The sequence below is a fragment of the Chiloscyllium plagiosum genome, unplaced genomic scaffold (assembly GCF_037043375.1).
Source record: "Chiloscyllium plagiosum isolate Xiang-an unplaced genomic scaffold, Cpla_swu_hap1 HiC_scaffold_9, whole genome shotgun sequence".
NCBI lineage: Eukaryota > Metazoa > Chordata > Chondrichthyes > Orectolobiformes > Hemiscylliidae > Chiloscyllium > Chiloscyllium plagiosum.
Genome location: NW_028270147.1, coordinates 88,058,719 through 88,072,144, shown reverse-complemented (window position 1 = coordinate 88,072,144; position 13,426 = coordinate 88,058,719). Strand labels below are relative to the sequence as shown.

Below are 13,426 nucleotides of genomic sequence, written 5' to 3'. Positions count from 1 at the left end.
TCTTACTGAATGGTGGACCAGGCTCGCAGGCCCAAATGGCCTTTTCCTGCTCCTAGTTCTTACGGTCTGATGTTCTTATATTGTGATGATGTCCTGTTCAGTTTTCGGGCCAGAACATCATGAGGGAGTTATGCTGGAACACATGGCAGCTGCACCTAAATTCCTTAAACATCAGTGAGCAGATGGGAGAGATACAGGGGGCCTAAACAATGCTCTCCAAACACACACATCGAGCTTCAGGTCATTTACTCGAAGAGGATAGCCGAGATTGATCAGTGGTCTGGGCACAGCTCCACACGATGTACTCCTGAGTGCTGCCTTAACCAGTGCTCTTCAAGATTGACCTTAACAGAGACAGAACTATCGACAAACCTAAATACATAGCAATGACCACACTGACGTAGTACAAAGTGTCGCATTTGAAAACACTGTGGTTCTGCACAACATTGGCCCATGCACCCATCATGATTTTCAGGTTCTTACCATCAGGCTGGGTATACCCTGGACAACAATAGCTGAGCCTGAGGATGCCTGTTGAATGCTTTGGTGGTTTGCCCCAGATGACTTTTGCAGACACCTCTTGCTGCACCCTCTTCAATTTGACCCCAGTCCAAAGATGTGCAGATTAGGTGATTTGGCCAAGTTAAATTGCCCATAGTGTCCATGGATGTGCAAGCTCGGTGGGCTAGCCATGGGAATTGCAGGGTTACGGAGATAGGGCTGGGGGTGGTGTGGGGGGGGGGGGGGGTGGGGGGGGGGGGGGTGGTGGTGGTGTAGATTTGCATCGACCGGCCTTTGGAGGGTCAGTGTGGACTTGATGGGCTGAATTGCCTGATTCCACACTGTCGGAATTTTATGATTATCTCTTTTTAAGCTCGATCTGACTGCCTTATAACCTGTACTGCACATTCTGCTATTCAGTCTTTTTAACTTGTCCAGACCCTTCTGCGATATTGCCTGATGTCTACATGCTAAATTAATCAGCCATTTATCATTAAAGAAACTTCAGGTTCACTCATATTACATCATTAGATGAGTGACCTATCCCATCAGCAGTTATGTGGCAGCTCTTAATATAATTTAGATTGCAACAGGACAATTTCCAACATCTACGGTATTGAGTGACCACAACCTATATGAAACATAGTTAAATGGTGCAAGGTAATGGCTCCAAAAATTAGAGTTCACTGATTGCAACTTTCTTGGCCATCCCAGTGGCTGGTTGCACTGTTGGCATAATTGACGTGTTGATGCTCAATGTATAATGTAAGCTATCTGTTGTATGTAGAACACCATTAATTAATCTATATCAAAAATATTTTCAATAGTGATAGAGAGTTCAGAGTTTGGATATTTGCATGCTAGAGAAATGTCATGATCTATGCAGCCATTTAAGTCACTGCATTAAAATCAGAGTTCTCAGTGAGTGAACCATGCTTTACTGTTGTATTCACACTCTTCTTACCTTAGAGCAATCAATTTAATTGCGCATCATAACTCAATGAGAATATGTTGGTGCAACCTCAGAGTTGACACCAAGTGAAATGCTCACGACTCAAAGTTTAATTGCAGCCGATTCCTTACAGCATATTCTTGTTTCTGCCGCAGAAATACTACAGAGTCAATTACATAAAACAAGTCAGTTATATAGCAATTATAGTAATAGAGAACAAAAATGTCATGTTGTTCTTATGGTCCCAATTCAATATGAGTATTCCCCCCTCCAGGCTGAAAATGGCAGTAACATTTATTTGGAGTTACAAGATTTGAGGAACAAAGGAAATCTCAGATGTTTAATTTGTTTTCTTTCCCTCACATTTCTCACTCAGAAGGATTAACAGTTTTTTTGTAGATTTCTGATAAACAGATTAAATCTTAAATATGCGGCAAAATAGAGTCATGTGTTAATTCCACTGAGATAATAATTTAATAAAATAAATGAAATGCATGTCAAAAACTTCCTTTGGTTGTTGCAGTGGGAGCTTTAATGCACTGAAATCACAAAAAGAACTGAAGTACAAAATGATGTCTGTGATTTATTGGAATCATTACATCAACAGGCAGAATAAAATAATATGGCACTGATTTGGCCATGTGTCCTTAACAACCAAGTTTGTAGGTGAAGGATACATGTCGCTGCTATCCAACAAGAAACAATCATTTTGTTTCCATGTACTAAAACTTTGTCTCTCAACTAATTTCGTTCTCTTATCTTTCCTATCATTCAAAGCAAGTTTACAGTGTTGAGGCCAAACCTGGTCAGGTCAGTTTCTAGTACAATGGATGAATGAATTCATTAACTCAGCTAACCAAAAAGGAGAGGAAAACACATTTGCGAGAACTTTTACACCAGCTTAAATTGTTCCCCTCTTCTGCGTCCACTTATTAATCCCTCCACAGATTTCCAGAGAACGGCCAGTGGATTGCAGAATTCTCAATGCATTTGTACAGAAACCTGTTCACTTGTTGTCAACGATCATGGCAACCTGCAAATCTCAGTCACGGTGTATTGAACTTCATTGACAAGGGGAATCCCTTACCTGTATCCACATCGCACTCATGCTCACAGGGATCAATGAGGCGCCGCCCACACAGCTCCATCATCCAGGGACCACTGCTATTCTGCTGGTGATAGAGCACCACCTGAGCCGGATTCAACCAGTCATTCGCAATCAACTGGCTTCCATAAAGCAGTATGAATCTACTTCCTAAACAAAAAGAAGCAAATGCCATTATCAGCCTGTCACTGAGTACAAGTCTGCTCATATAATCACAGAGGAAAAAATCAAATTCAACTGCCGTTTTGTGTTTTGAAAGGATGAAATATTTCTTTGGGAGAATGAAGCACTTTTGGAAAGTAGCAACAGGTTACCAATAAAAATTAGATCTGTAACAAAATTAGACTGCTCATAAGGCCGTAATAAATAGGAGCATGAATAGATCATAGATCATTGAGCCATTCATCACTGAACTTACTGTGGCTTTGACTTCACTTTCTTACTGAAGCTCCTTTGACTTCTGTGTGGATCAAAAACTCACTTCACTCAGCCTTGAATATGTTCAAAGTGAGAAAGCCAGCACAACTTGTTGAAGCTAATGACTCTCTGCAAAACAAATCCTTTTCATATCTGTTGGGAGGCCTCTTAATTTTTAAATTCAACCTCTCCACCCCAATTTCAAGTCACCCCCCACATCCAAGCTGGCATGGCCCCTTTCATGAAGGGTTATTTTCAATCTATTCAAATCCATTGGAGTCAAGTGGACCTGTCCTGTTTACTAAGGTGCGTTCCAACCCCAACATCCACCTCATCACAGAAACTGTTAATTTCCCCCCCCCCCCCTCCAAACCATCATCGATGTTTGTTTGTACCTCATCCCACCTGCAACTATATTGAGTGCCACATCAGTGTTTTGTGACCTTGGAACTTGTTCCTGTGTGCTCTTCCTCAGTAAAAACCTCAGATCAGGAACTGCAGTCACATACCTGAAATAACTCCGCAGACACTAGTATCCGTCACCCTGTATTTACACATGCAAAGCACTTGACACTGGTCCAGCTCCCTCAGAACCAGCTCTCAGAGTGATCTGAATTTCTGACCCTCCTGTTTATATCTGTCAGCCAGCACTCCCTGATTGGACCAGATTAAGAGCCCCAGTCAGGGAACTCATATTCTATGAGGTCCACCTGGCTGACCTTGTTAAAATCACCTCAACACCAAGTCCTCTGGAATGATGGGACTTTGTTTCAGAGGTTCTTGTTGGATATGTGCGATGTGCCTACTTCATCTGTAAACTTGGCCATCAAGGAAAAGTGCTTCAATCAGTGATCCTTTAGTTTACTGACTGATTACTCCTAACTTCACCAGTGAGTGGCTCTTAGCCATTTATGCTTCCATTTATAATTCTCACTGTTTTGCTTAAATCTCTTCAGGACTTGCACAAACCTCCTCCACCTCTACAATCCACCCAAACACCTTCCCTGAGTGTCTCCTTCCTCTGATTCCTCTGGCCTCTGGTCCATGAGCTGCTCATCACAATACTGGAAGCTGATGCCTGGGCTGTAAGATCTAAACTGATATGCTCAATCCCCCACCTCTCACCTCCTTGAAGTCATATTAAAACCCATTTCAAATATCTCCTTGATTTGTTCAACATCATTTTTGCGATAATATCTATAAAACACCTTGAAACCAAGAGCACAATAAATGAAAGATATTTAAATACAAGGTTTGCTGCTGTTGGAGACAGCTAACTAGAACACTGAAGCACTGCTTTAGAGTGAAGTTGGCTTGACACACACACACAGGGTGTACACACACACAGACACACACACACACACACAGGGAAGTCAGAAATAACCAAGTCTGAAACAGGATTGAGCTAATGTATTAATGCAGCTCTTGCATCAATTAATATTTCATTGCAATAACATTAATTATTTACATTGTCATAAACCTGTAGTTTTCAATCGAATTAAGAAAGTTCAATTTCTGCATCTCTGTGCATGATTTATTCAAGAAAAAAAGTCTGCAGTTTATACAGATTATTTCAGTGCACTGTCAAAAGCAATGCATTCAGGGGTAGGCGATGGCCTAGTGGTATTATCACTAGATTATGAATCCAGAGACCCAGATAATGTTCTGGGGTCCTGAGTGTGAATCCTCTCATAATAGATAGTGGAATTTGAATTAATTTTAAAAATCTGGACTTAAGTCTCTAACAATGATTGTGAATCCATTGTTGATTATTGGGAGAAACCTATCTGGTTCACTAATGGTCTTTAGGGAAGGAAACTGCCATCCTTACCTGGCCTGGCCTTCATGTGACTCCAGAGCCACAGCAGTTAATTGCCCTCTGGGCAATGCAGGATGGGGAATAAATGCTGGATGAGTCAATGATGCCCACATCCCATGAATGAAATTTTTTAACAAGTTCATTGATGATGGAGTACAACATTGCACTCAATTCAATGCACTCTTTGTGGATATTATGCCCATGAGCCACTCAGTGCAATGTAGAACATAGTCATAACAACCATAAAGACTGTGGCTTTCACCCTAGAAAGCAAAATTTTCAGTGCTATGTCTCTTAAACCAAAATAAAAAAAACTTGTTCATAATAAGTGTACCAGACATCAGATTTGTAAAAGGGTTTGAATGCGTACGTGTGTATCTAATTTTTATTGTAAGCTGGAAGAGGAGGCAGACCATGAGCCAAATAGTATGTCACACTGGTTTGATGTCAGCAACTGTTATTTTAGAGCTCCAACCTACCCATTCTTAACTTCATACCAGTAAAAACAATGTTAGCCAGCATGAAGTACATCTTATCAGTCCTACGAAAGGGATTCTGTCAGCAGTGATAGCCTACTCAGGCCTCCTTCTGGTTTTGAGCATGATAATAGACTGAGCAGAGGTTATGTAGAACAGATAAAGTTTCCAGAAGAGGGAGAAGGAGGAAGAGGTGATGGAGACAAGAAGGACTGTCAGCAGGAGGCAGTAACACCAGTGCTCTTACTTGACCTTTGGATTTGAAGATGATAATAGCCTAAGCCTTTATCAGTTGGTGAGATGTAAGCAATATCTTGAAGTTTCCTGGGCACTGCTGCATTCGGGAGGTTACTGATTCTCTTTTATCCAAATGAAGATAGCTTCATCCCATTTCATCTTTCCCAAGCTAAATGGGTGGAGTGAGTCGGGGTTGTCATGGATAGAAGATGCAGAGTGCCACTGACAGCGTACAGGTAGTTCTGCTGTAACACGTCTTTCATTAACGTGAATTGGCTGTAATGCCAGTGGGTGAGTAGTGAACACATTTTTGAAACCCTGACCTTTTAAAGTGTGAGTTGGCTATAATGCAATTACATTGGTAACAGTTTAAGTGTATTCGTATTGAGCGATTTTTATATAGTGTGGGGTGGTGCAAGAATGCAACAACCATGTATTAGCAGAACTACCTGTACGCATTTACTTATTTGTGTCACATGTATTTGAATAGAGAATGATGCCACTACCTTAATATGCAGCTGGTAATATTACCACTTGCAGATTAATGCCTCAAGTTATCCATCCCCATGTGGTCTTTTGTGTTAGCTGTACTTCAATCACCATGAAAAATAAAGAGTGGCTACCGGGCTCATGATATGGTGCACATTAAAATACAATCTCGTCAGAAATGCATGTACAGTTGCACAGCAAGAGCTTTAAAAGACCCATGCTGTGACAAGAAATTTCACATTGAAAACCAAAGGCATCCTCAAGCAATGTTTCTGTGACCTACACCACTCTAGATGAGAATTTAAATTCCCAGAGGGTGTCATGGTGCCTGCAAGGAAGCCAAAGGCAGAGAAAGTGCAATAGGAAGAGAGGCAGTAACCTTGATAGGGTCTTCCTACAGTAAAAGAAGCAGCAGTTAGAAGATCATTGAATCCCGAGAATGCAAACAGAGGCCATTCAGTCCATCAAGTCTGCACTGACCCTCCGAAGGGCATCCCACCCAGATTCAGCTCCGTACCCTATCCCAATAACCCTGTATTTACCATGGTTAACCCACCTACACTGCACAGCTTTGACTGTGGGAAGAAACTGGAGCATACAATGGAGATCCATACAGACACAGGGAGAATGTGCAAACTCCACACAGGCAGTCACCCAAGGCTGGAAACAAACCCAGGTCCCTGGCGCAGTGAGGCAACAGTTCTAGCCTCTGCGCCATCTGCAAATTAATGAGCAACACCAGAAATCACAACCTCAAATTTCCTATCAGCATAAATCTCACACACCTTACTGTCCCTGTTTTTCCACAATGCAAATAATCAAGTGTCCAAATACACAATCCAATCCAAAATTATGAATTAAAACATTCCACAATGCACACAAAAATGAATAAATCACCCATGTGCATTTACCTCACACTTCCAGGTGCCTTTGACTATCTACCTGTCTCTTCTGACTCTGACATAGCTAACACTGTCTTTCAGCTTCCAACTGCAGCAGGTGCTGGAAGACCACCTTGGGCAGCTCTGGGCACAGGATACCCAGTGCACCACCTCAGCCTTTGCGGCATCTGTCTGACAGTCAACAGAAAGAGCACTGGAGGACTTGCAGTGGCAAGCACAATGCTGTCATCCTGAGAAACGATAGCATCTTTGTTGTACATGGAGCTACTGTCACTTTCCTAGAACAGAATCTCCATGATCATAGCACTCTGCAGAGACCACAGACAGAGTCTCGATTAGAGTGGTGCTGGAAAAGCACAGCATGTCAGGCAGCATCTGAGGAGCAGGAAAATTGATGTTTCGGGCAAAAGCCCTTCATCAGGAATGAGGCAGGGAGCCTCTGGGGTGGAGAGATAAATGGGAGAGGGGTGGGGATGGGGAGAAGGAAGCTAAGAGTGCAATAGGTGGATGGAGGTGAGGATGAAGGTAATAGGTCAGAGATGCTGAAGCGGATGGATGGGAAGGAAGATTGGCAGGTAGAGCAAGTCATGAGGATGCTGCTGAGCTGGCAGGTTGGAACTGGGGTAAGGTGTAGGGAGGAAAAATAAGAAAACTGGTGAAGTCCACATTGATGCCTTGGGGTTGAAGTGTGCCAGGCATCGGGTGGTTAGGGAGTGGCATTGGAGGAGGCCCAGGACCTGCATGATCTCGGCAGATTGGGAGAGAGAGTTGAAATGTCCAGCCATATGGTGATGGGGTTGATTAGTGCGGGTATCCCGGAGACTGCAGAAAACTTGGGCACTGTGATGCATGAGAAACTGCTTTGTCAAATGGCATCAAAACACATGAATGTCTAAGCTTCCGGGGAAATCAGCTGTGACCGTGTGTTCAAGTGACAGTGTTCCTCCACCTTCACTTCCTGCTTGTTCGTCCTTCACTGCCTGGGTACATTCACACTCTGAGTATCAGGAATGCAATAAGGGACAAAGATTGTGTTAATGTTTTTTGTAGTATGTAAGGGAAAGGAGCACATCAGAACTGCCTGCTTACATGACCTACAGTTTTTAATTCAAAAGAGTTTGAGGGATGAAGGAGAAGTGGGTCAAAGAATGGAGAAATAGCTGTGTAAATATCTTCAACTCCTTCAATACTGCGAGTGGACATGTCCTCAATAATATCCCTGTCAATAATGGCCAGTACTTTCAGCCAAGGAGCTTAAAATATGAAGGTTTTTCATTGCCAGTTATTTGTTGGTGCATCCTGTTGCCTATCATTGATAGCTGACAGTATTCAGCCAGTGTCAGAAACCATTTTGTTTTACAGTTATTCTGAGTGATTTAGTGAGTGTTGTACAATATATATTGTATATAAGGAAGGCATATCGGATGCCTGCATTTATTACCTGAGGTATAGTCTTTAAAAACAAGGTGGCTATGCTGGAAGTGAGTAAAAAGTTGGTTAGGCCACAATTAGAGTATCATGTGCAGTTAATTCATATTATATGATGTGAAGAGACAGAAGAAGGTGTCGAGGAGATTTACCAGGATATTGCCTGAGATGGAGAGTCTAATTTATGAAGAGAGATTGGATGGACTGGGGTTATTTTCCATGGAGCAGAGGAGACTGAGAGGGGACATGATTGAGATCTACAAAGTGAAGTGGGGCATAGAGAAGGCAAAGAAGCAGGAGCTTTCCTTTCTTGGGGGAGGGATCATTGACAAGGGACATTGACTTAAGAGAAGGATCAGGAGGCTGAAAGGGAATGTGATGGGAGAAAAAGAATCTCCAAGAGGTGGTGGGAATCTGCAATTCTCTATTTGAGAGTGTGGTAGAGGCAGAAATCCTTAGAACATATAAGTAGTATTAAGCTGTGCACAATGTAGGCAATGCTACGGGCCAGGTGCTGGAAAATTGGATTGTAATAGGTAGTTGCTGTTGGTCAGTGCAGACCCAATGGGCTGAAGGACGTTTGTCTGTGCTGGGGACCTCTATGACTGTGTATGATGTGGCTGTAATATTTAAAAAAAAGCTGCCTGAGTACACAAACTGTGAAGATTGCAATAATTGACAAGTATGAAAAGGGCCTGATTGACTGAGATTGCTGGTAAGTGAGGAATGGGAGTGCAATGCATTGAGAAGTGGATAAGGCTAGTGGTGTGGATGCTGAAATGTGATGCTTGATAATACAGTCAATAATCTGAAGTCAATTTAATGTGATATTTCCCCTTCTATCCACATTGTTGGGATTACACTTCTGTTATTCATCTTCACTGCTGCCTCTCTCTGGTACTTCCTCAGCATGTGACAAGAGGTCGTCCAGGTCTCTGAAAGACAGAGAACCTCTCTCCTTTTTGACATTGTTTCCATCAAAACCTCTTCTGCAGTTTCTGGAGACAATAATGCATGCTCTCTTTCATGAAAAGACATTCTTTCACTGCACAATATCACCAGCACCATCAGTTGCAATGACACCTCATCCTTAAGAGACAGAGGCTAGCTTTAAGTAGTGCCTGGCATTCATAATTTTGGCCTCCCTGAAGATGCTGACAGTCAAGGAAAATGTGGGAGCCATTGAATGTATACAGCGCTCATGGAAGACTGAAGAAAAAAAAGGCAACTCATTTGCTTTGCAGTCTGCAGGACAAGTTAAAAAGTTACACATTTAATATCCAGTGGGAACTCAGAATAACTGTAAAAGAAAATGGTTTCTGACACTGGCTGAATACCGTCAGCTATCAAAAACAAAAACAGCTGTTGTGTAGAATTAGAGGCGAAATAGTTAAGTGTTGACCTTGGCTCAGTGGTAATATTCTCAACCCTTAAGTTAAAATGTTATATCCCAGAGAACTGACTACATAACGTATGCTGCCACTGGAGTGCAGTGCTGAGGGAATACCACACCATAAAAAAAGCACTTTCAGATGCCGCGGTAACCTTCCCAGTCGACCAGTCTACACTCGGAAGGAGAGTCAAATCAAACTTGAAATGTTAATTTTGTTTCTCTGCTGCCAGACTTGCTGAGTTTCTCCAGCAATTTCTGTGTTTGTTTTAGTCTGCATTTTCAAGTGGGTGCAGAAAATTGCACGGAACTGTTAGCAGAAGAACAGGAAAGTTCTCTGCTGTGTGCTGGTCAAATTTATCCTCCAGCAAAAATACACAGTATCTCATCATATCTATCACTGATATTTTGACAGTTGTGTCTGCATAATAATTGTGTCAGTTCCATTACAGCAATAATTGAACAGAGATTAAACTTCAAAATTATTATTGGTTATAAAGCGCTTTGTAAGTTCTTAAATTCCGAATGAGAAATTGAAATAAATGCGGGTACAGTTTCTCTTTTTGAACATAAGAGGACAATGCAGAAACTATAGCATGAAAATGGGCCGACGAGCTCAGTTAGTGGTCCAAATCATTAGCTATCCTTCATATCAGCAGGAATATTAACCCAATGTGTGGTTCCTGATTCCCCATTTTCAACAATCAGTCCAATGTACTTTTAAATATTGGCCTCTGTTCTGACTATTGTCTGTGTAAATGCATTGCACAAGCTTACAACCTTCTCCTGTTTGATAAATGCCTTCTTGTCATTGGGGTGAGGAAGGGGATAAAAAAAAGCAAACATACTACTAATCATAAATACATCTTATCTACTTCAATGGATAATTATGTGAACTCTCTTTATGCAGCAATGCAACTAAGTCTTTTCTCAACACTCAAATTTTACAGGTTGTCACCAGAACAATAAGGACATCATTAACAGTTGTACCATGTCACTTGTTTTCAAGTAACGGTCAACATTTAAACCAACCCTCCTGTGCTAGATCTCTTTAAGTTGCAAAGTTATGGGAAATTCTTGTGGATTGCAAAAAGTATCTGCTATTCCTCAGAGTTTGTGATTTTCTAATTGCAGTTTGTGAAAATGGCATGCAACTCACTATACTTTTGCTCAGTCTGGAACTTATCTAATAGAATCAAATACCTACAATCATCTCTACAACTGATCTTTTTAAGTCCAAACGTTAGTGTGGTAATCACAAATTGCTTTTATCTTCAGACTCTATTGACTATTTCATCAAAGAATTAAAAATGAAGAAGGATCTTAAAATATAATTACCCTAAATGTTTACTCCCACAGGGGGTCGTCTTGTGTTCAGTTAACAATATGCAAGTACAATTCATATCTGGTATCAAATACACCACAGTCACAGCGCAATGTTATTTAAACATTTGGAAACGAACAGTCATAGGAAACAATCAATCTGTCCACACAGTAATGTATCATACCACACTCAGTGCAAAAATGTAGAAGAAAATGAATATTTGCCACAATTTGAATGATATAATTGGAAGGTCGTTTAATGCATTAACAATATACTTGGGTAACACTCTGACCAAAAACATGCTTGTTTTTGAAAAATTGTGGGACTGACTTTTCCCATCCATATTGAATTTCAACAGCCATCTGGTTTGAGCAAACGTTAATATAGTCCCTGCTAGTTCCAAAAACATTGAGAGCTTTTATTGAGTTAAACCATTTAAGTCTCACAGTCAATCTGATGATGCCTGCTCACTTTTGGGGAACATACCTGCATAATCGCACACTCAGACATATTATATGACACATTGTCATTGTACATTCATGTCTTATTATCATATCAAAAACCTTTTATGTCAACTGACATGATTTTATAGAATGTAATAATTTACATTTATATATAATCTTTAAGACAAGTAACTATACCAAGGTACATTAAATTTAAAAATAATTAACAGCAAATCATTTAATTGCCTTAGAAATAAGAAGGTGAGGCGCACTAAAATGGGACCTGGTTCTTGTCGGGCCTGAAGACTAAATGTAGATAAGTTCAATGATTATAGAAGTTGGGAATTTATGTTGCAGTCATACAGGACATTGGTGAGGCCACACTTGAAGTTTGTGTTCAGTTTTGGTCACCTTGTTGTAGGAAGGATGTTATTAAACTGGAAATTGTGCAGATGAAATTTACAAGGATCTTGCCAGGACTCAACGGTCTAAGTTATGGTGAGAGGTTGAAGAATCTAGGCCTTTTTTTTTAAAGCGTAGGATACTGAGGGGGTTGGGGGGGGAGTGGCTTCTCGAGGTGTACATGATCATGAGAGACATGGATAGGGTGAATGGACTCAGTCTTTTCCCCAGGGTTGGGGAATCGAGGTCTGGAGGGCATCAGTTTAAGGTTAGAGGGGAAAGAATAAAAGGGAACCTGAGGGGCAACATTTTTTATGCAGAGCATGGTACACATGTGGAATGATTGAGGTGGGTACATTAACAACATTTCGACATGGATAGAAAAGGTTTAGAAGGATATGGGCCAATTGCAGGGAAGTGGGGTTAGCTTGGACAGACATTTTGGTCAGCATGGACCAGTTTGGGCCAAAGGGCCTGTCTCCGTGCTGTAAGACTCTATGACTAAGTTGGGCTGAATAGCCTGTAAAGCTCATGTCACACTTACGGGATGAGAAAGCCTACAAAAGCTCTAAACCTGACACGTTGTTCTTTGCAGCAAGTCAGTCAATATTTGTAAAGAATAAAAAGATATGTGAATGATGAATCAGCTCTGTGTTAGTCTTTGTCAGACTGAATACTTATTAATAAGCAGTGAATTTTAGCAAGGTTGGAAAAATGAAAGAGAAAGGGAATATAGGAAGAATCGACAAACATGCCTGTCACTGGTTGATTGACAAACAAATGCCTTGACATGTTTTCTTATGTTAAGGTTATGTATAAATGCAAATTGTTACTGTTTACAGAATCTTGACAGTTGACATAAAAGATAATTGCCAAAACAAAATGAGACTTAAAAGGGGTAAGTGTATTAACAAATAGCAGAGGATTATAAGGCATAGAATAGGCTCAGTCAAATAGAAAAAAAAAGGAATACTGACATAAAAATAGAGAAGGGGAAAATATAAAATGTATCAAGTCTAAAGTTAAAAGATTAAAATTGAAATTGTTTTGTTTTGATAGTATTTAAGTTTCGTACATCCTTTCACATGGTTTCTTCAGTTATTTATCTTAGCTGAAGCCAGACAGCTTACTTCTGATTTCTTTTTGTTAGCAATTGTACATGATGGTAATGTGACAGAGCAGCCTGCTCTAAGTTGGACAAGATTCAACTGTTGTGCAAGGGCTGAGAATTAGAGTTAAGTCCTCTAACAATGATTTAATCATTTCTCATATTTACTCGAACAAAGTTAACAACAAAAAAGTGCAGAAAAATCTTGAGGAACAGGCTGAAAGGAAATAGATTGAAAAACAATTGGAAATAAACATTGTTTCCTGGAATTTGAAGTTTCAAAGCCCCAACCAGGATTCTACTTGCTTTATTAATTTGATGGTTTGAATGAAATTTGATGGAGTTACTCAGCATTGGGAAGGTTAATTGATTTTAATTACTCAAAAATAAGTAATTTAGAGATGAAACAAAAGAGCATGTATTTGTACGTGCA

The 13,426-nt window shown here is 40.6% G+C and overlaps 1 protein-coding gene across 1 annotated transcript in view; it reads right to left on the bottom strand.

Annotated features, from left to right (window-relative positions):
* astn1 (astrotactin 1) overlaps positions 1-13,426 on the bottom strand; it is a 2,207,527-nt gene that overhangs the window by 1,310,121 nt on the left and 883,980 nt on the right. Inside the window, exon 7 of the mRNA XM_043700015.2 lies at positions 2,541-2,708. Coding sequence (XP_043555950.2) covers positions 2,541-2,708 — 168 coding nt within the window. The remainder of the gene's footprint in view (positions 1-2,540; positions 2,709-13,426) is intronic.